The sequence below is a fragment of the Capricornis sumatraensis genome, chromosome 2, assembly GCF_032405125.1.
Source record: "Capricornis sumatraensis isolate serow.1 chromosome 2, serow.2, whole genome shotgun sequence".
NCBI lineage: Eukaryota > Metazoa > Chordata > Mammalia > Artiodactyla > Bovidae > Capricornis > Capricornis sumatraensis.
In genome coordinates, this window is record NC_091070.1 from 66,753,379 (window position 1) to 66,774,906 (window position 21,528).

At 57.7% G+C, this 21,528-nt stretch overlaps 2 protein-coding genes across 3 annotated transcripts; one reads left to right on the forward strand and one right to left on the reverse strand.

Annotated features, from left to right (window-relative positions):
- Positions 1 to 4,005: 4,005 nt before the first annotated feature.
- On the forward strand, positions 4,006 to 5,154 carry ANKRD63 (ankyrin repeat domain 63). The gene has a single exon (XM_068963109.1). It carries the CDS (start codon positions 4,006 to 4,008, stop codon positions 5,152 to 5,154), a length of 1,149 nt encoding a protein of 382 aa, XP_068819210.1.
- Positions 5,155 to 10,380: 5,226 nt separating this feature from the next.
- PAK6 (p21 (RAC1) activated kinase 6) lies at positions 10,381 to 21,243 on the reverse strand. Of its 2 annotated transcripts, XM_068965223.1 has the most exons (8): positions 21,040 to 21,243; positions 19,519 to 20,172; positions 13,460 to 13,957; positions 13,233 to 13,366; positions 12,738 to 12,864; positions 12,523 to 12,648; positions 11,931 to 12,065; positions 10,381 to 10,548 (listed from the first exon to the last, which is right to left on the reverse strand). In XM_068965223.1, exons 1-8 carry the CDS (start codon positions 21,241 to 21,243, stop codon positions 10,381 to 10,383), a joined length of 2,046 nt encoding a protein of 681 aa, XP_068821324.1. The 2 variants fall into 2 exon arrangements, with proteins under 2 accessions (XP_068821324.1, XP_068821325.1); XM_068965224.1 differs by lacking the exon at positions 11,931 to 12,065.
- Between the last annotated feature and the right edge of the window lie 285 nt (positions 21,244 to 21,528).

Consider the following 21,528-nt stretch of genomic DNA (forward strand, 5'->3'; position numbering starts at 1 on the left):
GGTGCCCCTGGGAATATGCCATAGTCCTCGGACCCTGGGGGTGCATTAATTTCTGGCCCCCAGGGATGTGCAGAGGAGGAACTGATGCCCTCTCTCAGGGCTCTGGGCCAGGGAAGAGCACCTAAGTTCCACTCCTGTTGCAGATCTAGGGGGCTGGGGCCAGATTCCCCATCAGCGGCATGCCTCAGTTTCACCTTTTCACAAAGAGAAAGGTCCCTACCCCCTTCCCAGTCCCACTGCTGACTCACTGCCAGAGTCCCCTGCTGACTCACCCCGTCCCCTACACCCCCCTCCCCCCAGCTCTCTGGATCTCCCAGCCACGTGCCACCAGGCCCAACCCTGCTGAGCTGGTGCAACGTGACTGGATGAGGGGGCTGGTGACACTTGAGGAAGAAGGAAGGGAGCCTGCGGAGGGGGGCAGCTGCAGACAGAGTGACAGACTGCAGACCCCAGCCGCCTCTGGGAGGAAGCCCTTTGCCAGCCTGGGGCCTGCAATGGGGGAGGCTCAGCAGGTGGGAGGGGAGGGGAGTGTGGCGTGCCTGCCTGCCCCCTGCCTGCCTCAGCTCCATCGCCTGTCAGCCTTCAGCTCCCTAAGCGACAGCTTCTAATTCCGGCTGTTGGTGCCTCTGTGCTCCAAAGCAAAGTCTCGGCTTTTTTTCATCGTTGCTATTTCTTTTCTGCTCAGAACATGCTGAGCCCAAGGGAAGTCAGAGCAAAGGCTTTAGGGCATGAGACCTGGCATTGCCCTCCCCACCCCTCCCACCCCCCTCCACCCCATCCTACCCCACCTCTACACCGTCCTGCCATAGGCCTTGCTGGGCTGGTAGCACAGGCTGGAGCAATGGAACTGCTGCTCCTCCCTTAGCGCACACAGCTCAGCACACCCTGACAGGCCAGAGAGAGGCCTTGCCTCAGCTCCCTTTCTTCCTTCGAACTCTTCATCCACCACAGAGAAAAAGGCTGTAAACAAGGTTGGGTGGCCCAGGGAGGAGAGGCGCGGCGTGGCTCTTTGGGACTAGTGCCCCTTCTGTGTTCTAGCTGCTTCTCTCCTCCACCTGGGGGTGTCAGGTCCTGGCTTGTCAGGCCGACCTGCCACACAGACTTCTGGAATACCCCCTCCCTTAGTCTTGGAAACAGAGAAAGAAGAGAAGACAGCAATTTCCTTCATGCTGCAGAAAAGGGAAATTGAGTCATGAAGAGAGGAATACCTTTCTTCTGCAGCCTGAGAAAACAGGGAGATCATTCCTGCATTCTTGCTAGGGTTAGAGTCTATTCCGACCCCAGGATGCCTCCCCCCACCGCCACCTGCCCCAGTCTGGGGGTGGGATTGGACTTTCTGCCCTCTAACTGAGCAGCTCTTTCCTTGACACTCTCTAGCTTGCTGTTGTTGCTTGCAGCAGGCAGGGCTGGTGTTATCGGCTTTCTTTTGCAGATGAGAGTATTCCGGCCTGGAGCCACACTGCTAGTGAATGCCTTCAAGCTAGGACTTTACTGTCAAATACTGTGCCCTTTCTGTGACACCTTGAGAGAAAATCAGCAGATCCCAGAGTAGGGGGATTAAAAAATGCAGAAAGTAAAAGGGGAGGCTTCATGGTGTGTGCAGCCATACATCACATGCTCCCCGCAGGCAAGAGGGGAGTTGGGAGCCCCTGCTCCATGCTGCCGTCTATGGGGCTGCATAGAGTCAGACACAACTGAAGCGACTTAGCAACAGCAGCAGCAGCAGCTCCATGACTGGCCCTGATGCCAGATGGACATCTCGGAAGCCTGGGAGCTGGAGAGAGGTGAGATGCTTAGGGTGCAGGGCCAGGCATCCACTTTGCCTCTCTGCCATCTGGGCCCACTGGGTTTTCCCAGAGACAAATCTCCCTGCCCATACCTTTCCCCAGGCAGATTCTGCTGCAAAGCTTCTGGTCACTGCTTTGCCGCAGTCCTCAGCCTGGACTTCATTCTTCCTTTATTTTCCTGTCTTTCATATAAAAGGACCCGGAAAAGCAGCCCTCAACACTGTCCCCTAAAGGTGTTTTTCCTGTCTCCATGCCCTGGCCTCAGCAACCCCATAGGGATGTCTACCTTGCTTCTTAGCAGCCAGATTCCATCTTGGAAGGCCTATGCTGGGAAGATCCTAGGGCCCGCCCCTGCTCCACAATTCCCTTTTCTCCTTCAGGGATTGTCTCGGTTTTGTATTTTACAGACCTATTCAGCCCCCAGGCCATAAACTCGGCTTTTTATGTCCTGGTCTTGTCTTCCATCTTGAGAGGGGAGGTCTCTTCCATCCTGGACCAAATTTCCGCCTTTGTATTTCCCACACCTGAGAACACACAATACCTGGCTCACTAAAAGTCTCAGTGAATTCTGTAGTGGATTCCTGACTCACTTCTTCACAAATATTCATTCCACCCCACACACCGCCACCCCCAGCAGCTCTTGGGCGCTCGGACTCCCCGCCGAGGCCTGCACACCCCTCCCTCCCTGCCCGGGTGGAGCAGCGGGCCAGAGGGAGAGAGGCAGTGGTGGTTTTCCCACACTGACGCGTGCTGTCTTCCTCTCTGAAGAGGTCAGCTAGTGGTAAAGGTCAGAGTCGTGTGGTCTGGGGGTAGTTTTGTGCTCAAGAGGGAGAAGGGGACCCTGGGGCGAGGCTTGCATGTCCCTTGCTCTTTCTGGGGTAGCGACGGGTCCTGAAGCAGCGGGGAGCAGTGCCGAGGAGTTGCTAACGCGGCTGCCACACTCTCGGATCTTAAGACGCCCGCTCCGGTCGCCGCGTCTCAGCTCCGCCAGCGTCTCAGCCGCCGGGAGCTGGCGGGCGGGCGCTTTGTCGGGGTTGAAACGTCTGAGATTGGAGAGCGCACTCCCCCTCCCACCCCCGCGCCGAATGAGTGTGTGCGGGAGGAACGATTGTGTGTGCGCGCGTGATTCGCTACACTTCCAGGGGCCGTTCCCAGCCAGATCGAGCGGCCCCAGCCCCGCGTAGCGCAGGTACCCCCTCCCCGGATTTGGGGAGTGATTTACTCCCAGTCCGCCTTTCGCCGCCACCCCCAGCTCTCTTATGGTCGAGTTCTGCCCTCATGGGGTTCCATTTCCTTCCACCCACACCTCTGGGGGTAGCTCTCTTCTTCCCCGACGGGCTCGGGGTCCCGCCAGTTTCTAAGGAGCCCAGGGAACCAACTCCGGTGGGGGCGGAGGATGGGGATAGCAGACTGTGACACTGGGATTGGCCGGGTTGGGTACACATAGCCCTCGGCGAGCAGCCCCCGCCCCATCCCCGCTGCCGCAGTCCCAGGGAAGCGCGGAGGAGGAGCTGCTCCCCGACATCGTGGCCCACGAAGGGGTGGGTGGCGGTCAGAGGCGGTCTCCCCCACCGGGTCCGTTTTGGCCCAGACAGCTCAGCCCGCTTCTAGGGCAGCCATTGTCATGGAGACCCCCGAGGCTATAAAACCAGGTATCCAGGCGGGCGGCAGCTCCCGCGCCGCCGAGCCCCCCAAGTAAGGAGCAAGCGCCCTGGCGTGGCCCGGCCCCCGCGAGAGGGGAGGAGGCGGAGGAGCGGCGCCAGCAGATGAGGAGCGGCGCGCCCCGCCAGGGCTAGAGGCAGGCGCGCACGGCGGGCGCCACCGTCTCATCGGGGGAGCGGGGCTGCCCCGGGTGCGGGTGAGTGGCGCGGCTCCCAGCCACGAGGGACTGAGAGACGCCGGACACCGGGAAAGCAGCCGGAGAGTCAGGAGGGGCCTGAGTTTCGGTTCCCGTCGTCTTGTGGCGGGCCAGGCGCGGAGCCCGGAGTAGCAAGCAATCTACACCTTCAGGCGGGAAGCTCAAGAAAGGAGCAGCGAGACACCAGGGGTGCAACCCAGGAGCGGCGGGGCAACTGGGGACCGAGCCGGGACCTCAGGACCCTCAGCTGCAGCTGCCCACGCAAGGAGGGGGCTATACCGGACCGAGCCCGGCGGGGCGCGGGAACAGGGGCGCCCCCGCGCGGAGCTGCCGGGCCGCCTGGGCGCGGCGGCCGAAGCCATGCTTAAGCCCAAGGACCTGTGCCCCCGAGCGGGTACGCGCACCTTCCTGGAGGCCATGCAGGCGGGCAAAGTGCACCTGGCTCGCTTTGTCCTGGATGCGCTGGACCGTAGCATCATCGACTGCCGGGCGGAGCAGGGCCGCACGCCGCTAATGGTGGCCGTGGGCTTACCAGACCCCGCGCTGCGTGCGCGCTTTGTGCGACTACTGCTGGAGCAGGGTGCGGCAGTGAACCTGCGGGACGAGCGCGGCCGCACAGCGCTCAGCTTGGCGTGCGAGCGCGGCCACCTGGACGCCGTGCAACTGCTGGTGCAGTTCAGCGGCGACCCCGAGGCGGCCGACTCAGCAGGCAACAGCCCGGTGATGTGGGCGGCCGCGTGCGGCCACGGGGCGGTGCTCGAGTTCCTGGTGCGCTCTTTCCGCCGCCTCGGCCTACGCCTCGACCGCACTAATCGGGCGGGCCTCACGGCCCTACAGCTGGCGGCCGCCCGCGGCCACGGGACCTGTGTGCAGGCCCTCACAGGGCCGTGGGGCCGCGCAGCCGCCGCCGCCGCGGCCCGGGGCTCCAACTCTGACAGCCCCCCTGGCCGTCCAGTCCCCGCTCCCAGCCCGGAGCGCCGACGACCCAGCCCCCGCCGCCTACCGCGGCCTCTCCTGGCGCGCTTTGCCCGAGCGGCGGGCGGCCATGGTCACGGCGGCGAGGCTGGCTCGGGGGGTAAGAGCTTCGGTCGGCACCGGGCACAGGGCTGCGAGCGGCCGGAGCTGGGCCGGAGCATGAGCCTGGCGCTGGGTGCCGTGACCGAGGAGGAGGCGGCGCGACTGCGAGCGGGAGCCCTGATGGCCCTACCGCATTCGCCCCAGTCTTCGGGGGCTGGGCGGTGGCGGTCGCAGGAGGTGCTGGAGGGAGCACCCCCAACCTTAGTGCAAGCCCCCATTGGTCTTAGCCCCCACCCCGAAGGTGATTCCGGCTCTGGCCGCTTGGGTTTGCGCCGACGCTCCACAGCTCCAGACATCCCCAGCCTGGTCGGGGAGGCGTCTGGGCCCGAGAGCGGCCAGGAATTAGAGCCCAATGCTCTGCCACTTTCGGTGCCCGGGCCTCAGCCTTGGCAGGGGGGCACGGAGGCCGTGGTGCTGCACGCTCAGCGGTAAACAACCTCGAGGCTGAGTCCTGCTCTCCCCACCTTCCAATCTCTGCTCTACTGGGATTTCTTTTTCCTAGGTCCCTCACTTTCCTGGCAGTTTCTCACCCTCAGAGACTAGAACTTGCCCCTACTGCTGAGATGAGATCTCACTCCCTCAGCCCTCTCTCTGAAAGGGACCCCTATCTTATTTCTTTTTTTGTGCTTGTTGATACTCCCTAAGTCTCACACTCTCTGAAGGCTTGCTGTTCCTGTTGTGAAAGCTGGATCCATAGGCTACAACCTTCCAGCTGGACTTCCTTCTCTCCTTGCTAAGGTGTAGTCCAGAGTCGTTCTGGCCCCCGCAGGGTTTCCTTCCCCTTGGAGGGTTTCCTCACACCCTCATCAGCCAGGCAGAAAGAGTTGACCTGTAGAACAAAGGCCTAGTCTCCCCAATCCAACTCCAATGATGCTGACAATAATGCCCCACACCACCTAAATCTTCCTTCCCCTTACACATTGGAGTGCTGGAGAAGGGGAGCCCTTCTAGACAGGAGGGAAGGAATCTGGAAGTTTAGTTTTTCTGGGGAGAAACTCCTGCCTCAATATACTGAAAGCAGCTTTGTGGGGGGGGGGGGGCGGTGGCAGGAATGCCAGTTGTCCCTTGAACCAGCAGCTGAGTAATTCTAGCTCCCTCTGCCTGATCCAAAGATTCAACTTCATTGACAATGTGGGGTCTTCCGCCCCCCTCCCCTTGCCCAGCCCAGTTCTGGGCTCTTGAGTGATTTCCTCTCACTTTCAGAGACCTGAAACGAAAAGAACGTAGCCCTTCCCCCGTCCCCACCGCCTCCCAGCTCCTCCGTCCCGTATGTGGGTGCTCCCGCAGGGTGGAACGGTTGCGAAGGCTTTGCTTAATTGTATTTCTTCCAGTCCTCAAAGAACTCATGTTTTAAGTCTTTGTATGTGAAGCAGAAAGCAGCGGGTCTGATCCGAGGCTTAAGAACCTGACAATGTCTCTTTAAATAGAAGCTCCGCGAGGGGGATAATTGACTGAAGTGTTTGCCACGGTAAACGGCTGCGGCGCGAGGGAGTCTGAAGCCCACACGAGCCTCAGGTCCGGGTTTAAATTATATCAAACTGGCGAGAGCTAGAAGGGGGCTGTTAAACGGTTCCTGCTTCTTGCTGGGCCGTTAATGGAGGGCAGGGCAGATGATGGATGCTAGAGGTCGAGACCAAGGACCCCTGCCTCTGCCCCAACGCGTGGGACTCAGGCTCGGCCCAGCTTCAATACTGGGCAGATTAGTGAGTCACAGGCAACCGTGGAGAGGTGGTTAAAGGCCCTTTCCTGGCCTGGCCTTTGGTCCCCTCCTTCCTCTCCCCCGCCCTCTTCTTTGTGTCAGCCAACCAGGAGGGATCCGGAGGGTCCGGCGAATCGCGTGCCCTGCGGAAGCGCCAGCACACGAACCCGCGCGCCCAGCGGTTGTGGTAGCGGTGCGTGGGGGAGTTTTTTGTGAACCCCAGAGGTTGAGTTTGCAGCCGCTTCAGGAGCCGGCAGTGGGGTCCTTTCAAGACGTCGATCTGTTCATCTTTGCAGAACGGAGGGGTTCTCGCCAGTAACTCTAAGGAAACTGCCCAGAGCGAGAATAACCTGTGATGAGAAATAGGGCCTGCGGTGAGGGGTGGGTGATCAGAGGCCGGCCTCGTATAGGTGTCAGACGCTTGCGCAGGGCTTCCACCCCTCCAGGGTCCGCGAGGCCGCCAGGGCCCAGACTCTGGACGTGATCTCTGGTGCCCCCTGGTGGCAACACTGCGCTCTAGTTGCCTCCTGGCTCGGAGTTCAGACTTCTGGTTTTGCTTGAAATCACCGCTGTGTACTTCTCCGTTCCTGTGCACTTAGCCATGGAATCCTCTTCCTCTTGTAGTATGTTAAATCCGGATACTTGAAGTCATTTCACAGCAGTGAAGTGAGGGACAATGAACAAAAAACTCGCATGTGGAGTAGCAGGAGCCCAGACCCTTCGCTTAGGACCCCAAGATCTTCCAAGGCTGCATGTGGAGAGCTCCGGCTGACTTCTGAGAGACTGGGAGCTTCCAACCGGTCCTTTGTGATTTCTGAACTGTGGGGCCTACTGATTCTGCACTGTTTTCTTCTGATGAGATTTGCTTTCGTTTCTGGGGTGTTTTGCCCTTTCCCCACTCTTCTCTCCCTAAATATCTGCCTCTCCTCTGTCCCACTGTCTGAGTGGTGGGTGAACTAAAAAGTTCTGAAAAAGCACCTGAAAAGCCAGAGGGAGAGGATCTGGGGTGGGATGCGGGTGGTAATTGGATGTGCCAACTGCAAACTCCTTTTTTTCCTGATCCTTGCTTGCTCACTTATCCTTTTCCAACTGTGTTTAACTTTTATGAAGTTTTTAATGGTGTAAGAATGTAAGTATTTTGGCTTCTTCAAAATACCACATTGAAGACGTGGGTCTGGGGTTGCATGTTGTGTTGAAGGTGCTGTCATGTTTTAAGTGTCGCTAACATGGGGATTTCTGGTTGAAGGTCACCTTAGGTCCTCTTTATTGGGTAAACAACTTCAAGGGCTCCTCTCTGTGGAGTTGCCAAGGGTTTGATGGTTGAAAGTGCTGTTTCTAAAAAACCACAGCAGATCTTTCCTGTCTGAACTAAATTGTGTATTGTGACTGCCTTGCTGTTCTTGCAGACTTACCTGGCCCAGCTCTGTGCAAAACTTTGACGTTTCACCACAATTCGCTCTCCTGAACTTCCTCTCATTGTTAGCCCCAGAACATTGAGGCTGGGGTCCTCTTGAGCTCACTCTGGTCTAGCAGAGACTTTTCGAAACATTTTGCTTCTCCAAATTCTTGTTGCTTTCATCATTGTGAAGTCGCCTGTGCCACTGGAGCTGATGTAAGCTCAGAACTGGTCTGTGTGGGAAGCTAAATGACACAAAGCACAGGCTTGGAATGACCGCAGTGGAAGGACTCTCAGAACTCAGGACAGTTAATAAATCCAGTGTTCTTCAGTTAAGAGGACTGGTGTCTTTTTGCCTTGCCAACCACTCCTGACTGTGGGCTCCCGTTGGGAGGGGGAAGGTCCCACCTTCTCTCAGCCTCCTTCTCTGCCCAGCCCACTGTGGCTGCCTCCTGGAGGTAAGAATCAGGTGCTGCTGAGCGGTTGGGACTGGGACCCTCAGACCAGGGCAGCTGTCTAGGTGGGGTTGCGGTAAGGAGCTGTGGGGAGAAAGTCTGTGGGACTCCTTGCTCCTTCTAGGTAAGAGGTTCCAGTGACCCTGACAGAGAGAGGGTAGGATGAGACCTCAGGAAGGAAGTGCTGGAATCAGTGTCAGAGCTAGAAGTTTAAAGACCCGGGTTTCTTGATTTCCAGTTGTGCTCTTCACAGCTCCTCATGGTCTCCTTCCTTTCTGAGAACCGAAACAGAGACCGCTTTCTCACTAGAGGCATTTCCAGGCCACTTCCTGTAGACATCTTGAGGAGAGCCGCAGCTTTCTGGGGGTGGGAGAAGCAAACGGGGAAAGGGAGACACTGCTCCAGAAAGTTGTCCCTATCCCTGGCGGCTGCCCCAGAGCCCCCATGGGGGCAGCAAGCACGGCCCATGGCTCTGGCTTTCTGGTTGAGTTCTTCTCCCCTGGGAAGGAGCCTTGTCTATTTTTCAGCTCATTCAGTCCCAAGGGCCTTTCACTTCCTGTTTCCCTCCTTCTCGGCCCTCATTGCCACCAGAGAGTTGGGTTTTCTGTGACTCAGAATGGCCATGGGGAACTCACGTCAGGGAGGAAGGGGAACCACCCTGGACATCCACTACAGTGTGTCTAGTTTGAAGACAGCCTGGCTACATTCCCAGAGACAACAGGGAGGCCAGAGGTTTTGAACACTCAGTTTAATTTAAAACAGGCACAAGTGCAAACAATTCACAAAAGGGAAGATGCTTTTGTTTTTTAAAACTCTGACCCTTAAAAAAAAGTTCTTGCAATTTTTTCTTTTTGCCCCAAAGCAGGGCTCTAGGGACAGAGGAATCTAAAAATATTATCTAGATAGGGTCCAGACACCTGGAGTTCTTCCCTGGGATTCCCTGTCTCACAACAGCCCTGAAGGCTGGGAGGACAAGGAGACAGGTGTATGAGGAGGAGTTAGGGGTGGGTGGTCTGCACAGGCGGGGTGCCCACTCCAGTGACATGATGGACCCTGGGAGTTGGTTCACCTCCCCCAGACCAGGATTTTGAAATGAACCGGTCCCCCGTGCATACACAAAAGGAGCGGGTCCCTGATGACTTGGTTGTTGAGATGAAGCTCACAAAGCCTGTTCTCTCACCATACTGGTCCCTGGCTCTCAGACTCCACGGTACAGGAGAAAACTGCCAAGCACCTGGGATATGTTTGACAATATAGACCTCTTCATTGGTCAGGTAGAAACCTGGGACTTAAGTGATAGGAAGCCAGGCAGGTTGCCTTCAGAGCAGAACTCAGTGGGAGAAAAGATGGAGAAGCCTAACTGAAGCCAGCTGTGGGTGGCCTTCCCCCCCAACCACACGCACACCCTGTCAGGGGAGACCACCTTTACTGCTAGTTGCCTCCTTCCTCTTTCACCCAGAAAATCCCCCTCCCTCACCCATGTCCTTCGAGCTGGCTGTTCACACTCAGGTGCTGGCTGTGCTAGGGGCATGTTGTCATCACAGGTGGGACAGGAAGCCAGTGTAGGTGGAACTGCAACTTCAGGATGTCAGACACAAAGGGAGGAAGATGGATTTGGGCAATAAACGCCTTCCCTGTGGCCCTCTCAGACCCCAGGGTTTGGAGCTGGAGCTGAGAACAGCAAGCATCCTAGTGAAGACAGGCAGTCTGCCTCTTGGGTGACCTGGGATGCTCGTTTACAACTACCGTTATAAATATATATAAAAGAACCACAGCAGCCTTTTCTGCTGTGTTGGCCGCCGTGGCCAGAAGCGCTGGTCTCCATGTTTCATAGAAATATCCCTGTGCAAATAACAAAGGGTCATCCCGCAGAAGGGGTCTCCATCATCCCCAAGGCAACTGGGGACTCCTGGGAGGGAGAGTGACTGAGGGGCAGGTCCGGCCTGGCCCAGTGGGCTGAGGGGCAGGAGGGTAGGTTGGGGGCTTCACATTCAATCTTTGGAGAGAATACTGAGAGAGTGAGGCAGGCAGGCAGGCCTGTTGGCAAGCTGGCGGCCCAGTGTCCCCTGCCTGTGGGCACAGGTGGCAGGCGCGTTCTGGGGCCGGGCTCAGCAGGTGGAGGTCTGCTTGCGGTAGAGCTGGATCAAGGGCACCAGGCACTCGGGCAGCCCGGTCTGTAGCAGGAAGGGGTGGTCCAGGAGCTCCTGGGCTGTGGCTCTCTCCTGGGGGTCCCGCACCAGCATCCGGTCCAGGAAGTCTCGCAGCACGGGGGAGACCTGTGGAGGCAGGGCAGTGAGAGGAAGCCATAGCTGGTAGCCACTTTCGGGTGACCCAATCTGCCTGGCTCCACCATCATATGAAGAAAGCCTTATATTCTCTTGTTTCTTATTCCTGGTTCCTCCCAGGCTCTGCACTTTTTGGATTATCAGGTAGGTACCTGGCAAGCTACAGTCCATGGGATCACGAAAGAGTGGGACACAACTTAGCAACTAAACAACCACCAAGGAAAGTCAGCATCAGTCCAGGAAAAGTGGCCAGTTCACCACAGCGGGCTGTTGAGCAATGGAATTAGGGTACCTGGAGAGCTGGGCTCCCAGTACAGCCCATCTACCATGCTGCTTCTCAGGGCTCTGTGTTCAGACTCTGTGGAAAGGTGCCAGTGATCGAGTTCTGGGTCCATCCCTGATCCCTTGACAAGTCGCACTTTTATCTACAGCTCAGTTTTCTCATCTGTAGAATGGGCTAATGATAATATCTGCTTGCCTTCTCTTTCACACAGGGCTTTAGTGAAGGTTAAAAAAAAAAAAAAGAGGTCAGGGATGAAGAAGTGTTTTGAAAACTAGAAAAGTGAGACCTGAAAAGAAGATTCCTTGGTTGCTCGATGCCTTGGAGTCTAAGTCAAGGGCTTGCCTCAGTTCATTCTGAGAAATATTTTAGGATAAGGATGAGTCTTAGGCTGTTACAGAAAGCTGCATCCTCTGGGGAATTAGCTAATTAGAACTATCTGCTAGTCTAGGGGTCAGGAGTGCAGGCTCTAAGGACCATTTGTCTCAAAGTGTTTCCTGTCTGTCCTCTCATCCAGCTGGGCTACGAAACTATTTTGCCATTTAGGCACCCAGCTTCAATCCTCTGGGACATTTCTTACTCTGGCCACCAGATGGCAGTGCCATTTTGCAGCTCTGTGCTGAGCTGGCCACCAGCAGGGGGTACCCACAGGTAAGACTGGGGGTTTGGGTGGATTTGGCAGAAAAAGGTTCAACACACACACACACACACACACACACACACGAACACTGGTTTTAAGGGGAAACTGGCTTAGATGTGGTTAGCATATACACTGCCAGGGAGGGCAAGCCAGTTCTCTGGGATGGACTGTGAACATGTGCCGTGGTATAGCTCCCCAACACATGGGGTAGAGGGGGGTCCTGCTCAGTTAGCTTCTCTAGATTCTTTTCCAGGACGTCAGGGTTCCCCACAGCCTTGCTTCTGTTCTCTTCGGCTCCTGTCATTGCCTGCAGGTGGAAACCTGTCAGAGTGACCGTAAGAGTTTGTGACTAGGCTCCACACCCAGGTGCAGCTGGGCCTGAGAGCCAGGCTCTGATCCTTGAAGCCTCAGGGAGAACGGGGCCTGCAGGCTCACGCCTGTGTGCTGACTGACCTTGTGAGAGTTCTTCAGCTTGGGTGGGGGGCTGTCCCGGAGCCTCTTCATGGCTTGCACTGGGGAGTCACTGAAGTAGGGTGGCTCTCCATCCACCATCTCAATCACCATGATGCCCAGAGACCAGATATCTACCTGCAAGAGGAGAGTGTCCCTGACTCCACTGGCCAGAGTCTGGCCTCTTGGTAGTGAGCAGCGTGCTGCAGGCAGAGAGGAGTAGCTGGTCCCAGGTCTCCCTGGTGAGTTGGCTTCCTTCCTGGCCACCCGCCCAGCGCCCTGCTTAAGTGACCACTGGCTGCAGGGTCACAGCTGTCAGCCACTCTCTTAGAAAGGCCATCATACACAGGAAAGCCTGGCCACACCCTGACCTGCCCTTGGGCTTGGGGAAGAGCATTTGGGGGGCCAGCTTATGGCAGCAAACTCAACAGGCCAGAGAAGAACCATCCAAAAGGGGCCAGTGGACAGGACTGACTAAGCGGGAACCTAAGAACTGGGGGCAATGTTTGGTGGGAAGCTCTGGGGAGGACCACAAGTAGAACCATGTGTCTCCAAGCCCCTTCTGGGAGGACTGGGGGGTGGAGAGAGTGGTTACCTCAGTTGCATACAGAGACCTGGAGATCACTTCTGGAGCCATCCAGTACGGGGTTCCCACCAGGGACTTCCTCTTAGGGACATCTTTGCTGATCTGTGCACAGAACCCGAAGTCCGACAGTTTCACCTGGAGTTAGGGCAAAGGGGAGGAAAGGAAATGAGAGGTGAGGGAGCTGCGAAGGGGGTGGTGGGTGTGCCAGGATGGGCAGGGCTTACCCTGCCGTCGAGAGTCAGCAGGATGGAGTCGCTCTTGATGTCCCGGTGGATGACACCCTGGGCGTGCAGGTAAGCCAGGGCCTGCAGCACAGCCTCGCACACGGTGGCGATCTGCTCCTCATTCAGCCTGGATGTAGAACGCACGGCCACCAGCAAAAGAGAATGTTAGCTTTGGCAGGGCGGCCGGGCAGAGGGGCTGGGCAGAGTGGGTGCCCCAATACTGGGCCCCATAGCTTCCTGGGCAATGTGTGGAGGAGCCATGTCAGGTCAGAGCCCTGGTGGAAACGGGCCTGGGCCTAGGCTGGAGACCCAGTATCTTCCTCACTCCCCTAAGACCCCCAGGTTGGTTTACCCAAGCCGATGGGCGTGGGGAGGATGGCTCAGGACAATGCGACAGGTGGTACCTCAATCATCTGGGACTCAGGCTACCTGATAGCCCTGCCAGGACAGCAGTGGGGCAGCCAGTGCCAGGGCCCTGCTCTTCCAGCTGCCCACCTGACTTGGGAGACGATGTCCGTGAGGGCGCCGCCCTGCAGGAACTCCATAAGCACCCACAGCTCCTCGCCCACCAGGTAGCTCTTGTACATCTCCACCACGTTGAGGTGCTGGTAGTCCCGCATGATCACCACCTGGGGGCAGGAGGGGATGCCTGAGTGCCGGCACGCTCCCGGCGCCCCTGCTCCCGGAGGCCCGCCGCTGGCCGCCACACCCTCTCCTCCCACCTCGTTGAAGAGCAGCTCCCTGCGCTGCTGCTTCCTGAGGTCCATCATCTTGACGGCCACCTGGCGGCCCGAGTGCTTCTCCCGGGCCAGGCAGACGATGCCCGTGGAGCCCTCGCCAATCTTCACGTAGCTGTCCAGCAGCAGCCGCGGGTCACCCTGGTCCACCACCATCCTGAGCGCAGCCTTGAACTGCTCGTGCGTCACGACGCCCGTGTCCTCGCCAGCCAGGGCGCCCTTGGCCACCGCGGGGTCTTGGGGCAGGTACAGGTTGCTGGTGCTGATCTGGGCATGCCGGGTGCGGGGGGACCCTGCTGGGGAAGACCGGCCTGGAGGAGCGCCGGCGGCTGGGGCCGCGCGGAGGGACTTCTGGGGGCTGCTGGTATCCGAGGCGGTCAGAGGGCTGAAAGGCCCCACAGGCTGGTCTGAGGGCAAGGACTGGGCCTTGGCCACCAGGCTGGGGGGGCCGCCTTTCAGTGCCGGTCTGAAGGAGGAGCTGGGCTGTAGAAAGAAACAGAAAGAAGGTTGGCTGTGAGAGCACTTGGAGCACCCTTCCCAGGGACAGGGGGTGGCCTCTGTGACCTCTGGACAAGGGTAGGGTCAGGCAGGGCATCAGATGAATGTGGGAGATGCCTCAAGCAAAGATTTTCAAATGGAACTGAAGTCAAACCACAGTCCTGCTTGAGAAGCCAACCCTCAGTGTTCCCAAGTGAGCAGAAAAAATAACAGCTGTTTATATCCACCCTGCCCCTCCTGGGAAGACAAAGCCAGGTCCCTGGAGTGTCCTAGCTCGGTGTTTCTTCCCTGGGTGATGGACAGTCAGGCCCCAGGGAGGCCACCAGGAGGCAATCCCCACTCTGTGCTGTGGGGCTGCACAGGGAATCTGGGTCACAGGGATTCACAGCTGTGTCTCTCCCATCCAAGGGCTCAGGTGGGCAGAAGAGGCCCTGGGCATCGGGTGGGGGGTGGCAAACGCAGCAGCACAGCTGTGACTGACTCCTAGGGTAGGGAAGGAAAACCCCAGTTGAGGTCTGATAGTCCTGCTCGTTCCTGACAATAGGGAGTCTGTGTGTCTGTGCTGTGAGCCACACAGCCATGTTACCTAGGGGCGGGGTGGGGGGTGGTCCTTGGGTGTCCCCTAGACTGGGGATTTGGTGCTAGAGAGATGTGGAGTCAGGAGAGTAGGTCCGGCCAAACACAAGCCTTGGGGCTGGGGTGAAAGGGTTTCCTAAGGGCTCCCTGGAGCAGCCCCTCTGGGTGATACATGCAACCCCCATGTATCCCCCAACAAGGAAGAGAGGGCAGGGGGCCCATGTTTCTGATTCCTGGTGGGGAGTGAGGGAGAGAAGGTGGAACTGAGTGCAGACTGGGCTCCCAGTGAGCCCTGCACAGCTCCAGCCCTCCTGGCAGCCCCAGCAAGAAAGGGTCCCATCCTTGGGTTTTCCCCAAGAAGCTGGTCAAGTACCACACAACACCTCCCAGGGGCACCTGGAGAGGGCCATCCCCCAAAGTGACCTACTGGGGGACACTTGAGGAGCTGCAAGGGGACCTTCTGAGAATGTCTCAGAGCCCATTTCATAGACGGTTTGTCTAGGTGCCTAGAGGGTGCTGGCCCTCCCTTATCCTCACAACTGAGTCAGCATCCAGAGAATCTGCTCAAGCACTCAGCTTGGGCTGGACTGCGTCAGTCTGGGCCTTGGGTCCTACCAGGCTCAGCCAGAGCCTTCTCAACCTCTTCAGCAGCCCTTCCCCCTGGACTTCAGAGCCCCCACCCCAATCCCTGGCCTGGGCTGGCCTAGGGCTGAGCAGGTGCACAGTGCCACTGCCGCGGCTGCTCTGCCAGCCCCAGCCCCATGTGCCCGCTGGGCGTGCTGCAGCCTCAGGCAGGCTGTGCCTGGCTCCAGCTCAGTTCTCGAGGGGAAGGAGCAGGAACGCCTCCTGGGACCACTGAGACCACTCCACTCCTGCCTGAGGAGCACTTCTGGGGAGCACTTCTGTGCAGCAGGTAGACTGTCCCATGTCCCCGCCGGTACCCAACCCTCACCTGCCCTTCCCTAGTCTATTGTGCTGAAGCAGTGGGACCTCCAGCTGAGGGTCAGGAAAGGACCCGGATTCTGGTCTTGCTCTGCTCTGACTTGCCATGAATCCTAGGCCAGTCCCCCTCTCTGATCCCCAGTTTCCTCTGATCTGGGGAGCTGGATAAAATGCAGAATCCTGGGCCTTGGGAATGGCCTCAGCAGGTTTCTGAGAGAAGGGACTCTGCATTTTAACAAGGCCCTGGAGACCCAGGTTCGATCCCTGGGTAAGGAAGATCTCCTAGAGGAGGAAATGGCAATCCGCTCCAGTATTCTTGCCTGGAGAATTCCATGAACAGAGAAGCTTGATCCCTGGGGTCACACTGAGTCAGACATAACTGAGCAACTAACACACCAGCACTGGGTTTTGAGGTGGGAGGAACCTCGAACTGCAATTTGAGCTGCTCTGATTCCATGGCTGCGGGGAGCCCATGGGAGGGCGGGAACTAGGGGTAGAGGGAGCGTGGCCACCACTGAGGCTGTGGGGCCACAACCAGGAACAGAAGTATCACACGCTGTCACCCAGAAGCAGCGCCCAAGGCTCTGTAAAAAGGCTGCCTGCTGGCCAAGGCGGATTTAATACAGACAATGTGCTCTCTGAGCAGCACTGGTGTGGGGCTGGGCGGAGCTTGGGGACATGAAAAGCTCATGTTGCCCTCAACCTCATCCTCTCAGCCCTTGACCTCTCTCCACCGTGGATCTCTAAGGAAGGCAGACCATTTCCCATTCCTTCCAGCCTCTCAGCTTCTTGCATGAGCTCTCTGCTCTGAGGATGTGTGGACATGGGGAGGGTGGGGACAGGCCATGCAGAGGGCCTGAGGAGGGGGCTTCATCTTTCTCTGCCATCAAGGCCCCCATGGAGACCCTGAGCTGAGGGCCCAAGGTTACAGGGGGCGGACGGAAGCAGTAGATGGACCTGGTGGAGAAGCCAGCACCCATGTGGTCTAGGACATGGGCGTGGTGCGCCAGGCTTGGTCTTCACCTCTGCAGGGTCTGGTCCCAAGTGTCCCTTTGTGGGCTTTGCTGCCTGTCTCCACAAGGAGGGAGCTTCTACCTCACAGAGCCACCAGAAAGGACTGGGTGAAGCTTGTTAAACCATTCCAAGAAAGCAAAGGGCAACAAAACGTGGAATTAATTAAGGACTCTGGATTAATTCTGGAGTTACTTGTGTGACTGAGGCCTCTTGCAGGGCAGGAAGCCACTAGAAAGAAGAGTCGTTCGTGGAGTTACAACGCTGCCGCATGTTCCCTTCCTGGGCTGTGGTGACAGGGCCGGGCTCTCCAGCTATGGGCTCAGGAGGCTGTTCTGTCGGGGCTGCACAGGCAGAGGCCATCTCATAATATTTAAGAAATAATAAAGCCGTTTACAGAGGGCTTACCACTTTAACAAGGGCATTAAGTGCCTTATCTCATTTAATGCTCATGGCCCTGTGGCTTGTTTTATTAAGCCATGGGTAATATTATTATCTACATTTGTAGATGAGGAAATAGGCTCAGAGAGGTTAAGTAACTTGCTTAGAGTCACTCAGTAGGAAGCAGACTTCAGCCCTGGTCAGCCTAATCTCTGACCTCTATGCAGTGGTCTGACTGGGGGTCCTTGGCATATAATGGAGTACATGATACACAGCAGGTATTTAACCCAGGTTTGCAGATTGCTGAGGTCTTTCTGACTCAGCCTTCTGCCACTAAGTCGGACCACTTCTAAATCCCTCAAGCTCTGTCTTACCTCCTTGGCCTTCCTGTCCCTCCTTGAGGTCCTCTTTTGCTCTTTGGTCAAAGTGAGTGACTGCAGGCCAAGTGGTACAAGAGCTGAGGGCAGTAGTTCTTAACTGGGGGTGATTTTTTTCCCTTGAGGAACACTCGGCAATGTCTGGAGGAATTTGGGGTTGTCCCATCTGAGGGGGGCTACTAGCATCTAGAGGGTAGCGGTCAGAGATGCTTCTGAATATCCTTTAATACACAGGAGAGTCCTTACCACAAAGGATTATCTACAAACGTCAGCGGTACAAGGTTGAGAAGCCTGGACCCAGAATGGCTAAGGGGCAGTCTTGGCTCTGCCTTTTAGGGGCTTGGCTTGAGAACATCTGTCCAGAAGGGTGTGCCCAGGGGGCCAGATTGCAAACTGTGGACAAGAGCCACCTGCCTCCACAGGTACAGGGGAGATGCTGCACCGCCTGCAGCAGCAGCCCACAGTAGGCACCTGGTGAAGTGTGCAGAGATGGGGGATGGCCTGGCCCCCTGCTGTGGGGTGCAGGAGGGAGCCCTGGGCCATGCATGCCAGTTTTGACACCGCCTTTCTCCAAATCCCTGAAACCACCTCCCTGCTCCATCAGGACCCTCTACGTACACTTTCTGGTGGTATGCACCGTCCTGCTCCGTCCTTAGTTTTCTGGGGAATGTCTCCCCAGGGACAGCCTTCCAAACCCCTCCACACGCTCACAGGCACTCATGTTTTCTCACATGACATATCAAGCCACATCTCATCTATTCCTCTCCAAAACCAACCTCTGCAGAGGATCCTAGCCCACTGTCCTTTGTCCCAGTGGGGGCTGGAGGGCACAAAGCCCAGACCTCCTCTGGCTGGCAGCGACTTAGAAGGGGTTGAGGGTCCAGGTCACTCCCAACCCCGCTGTCCTCCACGCTCAGGCGGGACACAGAGGTGCCATCTGGGAGGGGAGACTCTGTCACTCACGCTGCTGTGGTGGTTATTTCTTAGATCTGACCTAGAACCCTCGTGGGCTTCTCTAGTGGCTTAGTGCTAATGAACCTGCCTGCCAAGCAGGAGACACGTCGATCCCTGGGTCTGGAAGATTCCCTGGAGAAGGAAATGGCAACCCACTCCAGTATTCTTGCCTGGGAAATCCCATGGACAGAGGAGCCTGGTGGACTGCAGTCCACAGGGTTGCCAAGAGTCGGACACGACTTAGCAACTAAACAGCAACAAGCTTGTGCTGTGGCTTAAGCTTATTTCTGCCTGTCCCTTAGGAAGGAGCTAAAAGATGCCTTTGTGAAAAGGCCTTCATGAGGAGGAGGTGTGAGCCCAGAGGGCCCCCCACCCCTGGCTGACTGTTTGAGTCCGTCTTCTCATCTGCCAAATGGGAAAGGATGTTACTGTCACCACGGACGGGGTGTCATAGGGTATGGAAGAAGCCAAAGCTTTCTCCTCTGCCTGCCAAGAAATGTCACCATTAGGGCTCCATTCACTGGTTCCTTTTTAACAAGAAAAATGTGTGCATTTGATACTGTCACACATGCTGAAAGTTGGTTCTCCCGATGCTCCCAGACCCCAGGCAAATTCAGTCCTCTAGCTTTTCATATGGCACACAATATGAGAAAAAAATAATTATAGAAATGTTAAACAGAGCAACAATCAGTAGGAAAAGGGTAGGCAGGAAGGAGGGGAGGAAGGGAGGGAGTGAGGAGGAAGAAATCCTCACTAGAGAAGGGCATTCTGAATGCCTATGGGAGAAGCAGTGCAGGGAGGCTGTGCCTGACCTCAGGAGAGCCCTGGGATAAGCAGGGGGTTGAGGCCAAAAGAAGATCTGAGAAGAGAGAGCCAGAGAGACCCTGCCCCCTAAGTCCTAGAGCCCCTACTTCTGCTGGGGCCTGGGTGGGGGTTGCCGGTCACTGGGGGCAGGCAAGAGTCTGGGCTTGCCGTTAAAAGTGCTGCTTTTCCAGGGGGCGTACCTGCCTCCCTGTGTGGTCTGCCTAGACACACCCCAGAGAGCAGGAGTGTCAGCTGGAGCATACTGGAGCCCCTCAGAAACCCCTGCAAAGTGACCTGGCTTGCAACCTCTGACTCACACGTGCTAAGCCTTTGGAGGAGGAGCGCTCAGCTGGTTCAGGGTAGAATCTGCAGCTGATGATCTGTTGCCTTCCCCCAACCCGACCATGTAAGCAGGAAAGGCGGGCAGGGCCCGTGTCCCCAGTGGATGCAGTGGGCCCAGCTGCCTACCCTGGTGAGAGTGGGGGCCCCGGCCTGACTTACCTTGCTCTGCGCTGCAGGGCCTGGTTTGCTGCTGCTTGGAGGGGCCGTGGCAGGAGCAGACAGGAACATGCTTCGGAACAGCCTGCGCTTCAGGCTGCTCTCCTGGGTCTTAGGGCTGGGGCTGCCCTCCCCGCCAGGTCTGCTCGCCGCCGAGCCCACCAGGCAGGACTGTGGCCGGGCCTCCTCGGGGCCATGCCTGGCAGTCTTGGTCCCACGCCTGCCTGTGGCCGTGGGGGGTGAGGTTCCGGTTGGGGAACTCTGCAGACAGGTGCCCAGCTGCAGGCAGCGCTGTGTGGCACCCTGGAACTCGGCAGGGCCCAGGGACTGTGCTTTGGCGGCCAGTCCATTGGGAAGGACCCGTGGGCTCTGCAGCTCGGGCCACGGCACCTGCCTACGTCCTGCTGGTGCACCCCCATTGCAGCTGAGGTAGAGTCCGTGGGGGTCGCTGCGCTCAGACTGGGGGCTCTGAAGGTACATGTCCGGGTCAGTGGCCCACTGCTCATCCCCCAGCAGCCCCAGTGACTGTGCCCGCCGCCGGCTGGTGGGGCTGCGGCCGCGCAGGGTGTTGGAACTGATGACCGACAACTTCTGGATGTCGTTGAGCAGCCCGGAGATGTAGCCGTCCGTAGGCACCGAGCTGCCCCGCACCACCGTCTGCAGGAGGGTGGAGGAAGAGTGTGGTGAGCCTCCTGTTCATGGTGGAGGGTGGGGGTCAGGTCAGAGAGCGGGGCCTGGAGGAGGAGGATCACCTGAGGACCTTGCTTGGTGCATCATCTACCTGTTCCTTAATTTTTCAGTCCCTTACCAGGGCTTACAGAGGGCCAGGCCTGTGCTGGGGTGGGCATACAGGAAGAAGGTTCATTCTCATGGGCTCAAGAACTCCGCAGACCGGCAGGGCAGGTGAGTAACCACACTGTTTAATCCAGCATGCCTGATGGTGTGGGTGGCTGAGCCTGGGGAGCTGGTGGGACTTCAGACCCTGCCTGGGGCTCGCTGCCATTCTCCAGCTCCATCTGTGGTCTTCTTGGGGGGCATGCAGGGCTCTCTGGGGGGAGAGGCTCCAGGCCAAGGCTCTCCTCCACACACATGGGCTTCGTGGCCTCCAAACCCCACCAGAGCCCTGACCCCAATCCCTTTATCACGGGGCTCTTTATCACGTTGTGTCCCGACCTACACAACATAATCCCCCTGGTCTGTGAGAGCCCCAGGTCCAAATATCGCTTTGGGACATACCTAAAGATTGTTCATTGTTATCTGAAACTCAAATTTTATTGGGCCTCCTGTATCTTTATTTGCTTAATCTGGCAACCCTCCCACCCTGTGGGTTGGGATAACTCTCCCCCTTCAAACCAGACTCCTTCTCCCTAGGGAGAAAAGAGGCTGATTAGCTGGGAAAGAAAACAAGGTAACTAATTGATAACTGGTTGTCACGTTTCCTCCGGTGCCTGGGTGGTCCTGCCAGCTGCCCTCTGTGGAGAGCGATGGTCTGAACCCCACCCTCCTCCCCGCCCCGCACCTCACCTTCATGGGCTGGAGCTGCACCCGGGTGATGCGTGAAGGGTCCACCACGGGCTTGGGTCGCCGCAGCGTGTCCAAGATGTTCTGCCATTGTGGGGGGAGGCCCACGAACTTGCCTTCTTTGGGGTCGAAGGAGGTGTGCACACGGTGCTGGAAGTTCTGTGGGGCCGAGATCTCGGGGCGTTTCTTCTTTTTCTTGCGGAACATGGCGCCTGCATGGGGAGGCTCAGGCTGAGCTCCGGCTCCACAGGGGCCTGGCCCCAGGAAAGCACAGGGGGCTGCAGCGTGTGCTGGGGCCCCAGGCTCCCTTCCCGGGCACAGTGCCCCCGTACCAGCCCAGGCTCCCCCTACCCCACCTCGCAGGCCTCTTCCTTGGGGGAATGGGCTAGCTCCCCACAGAGCGGTCCCAGAAGTAGCAAGAGCCCCATAAACAAGCCAACACAGACTACAAACATGGAAAAGAGGTGTCTGCTCTCTTGTCTGAGCCAAGTC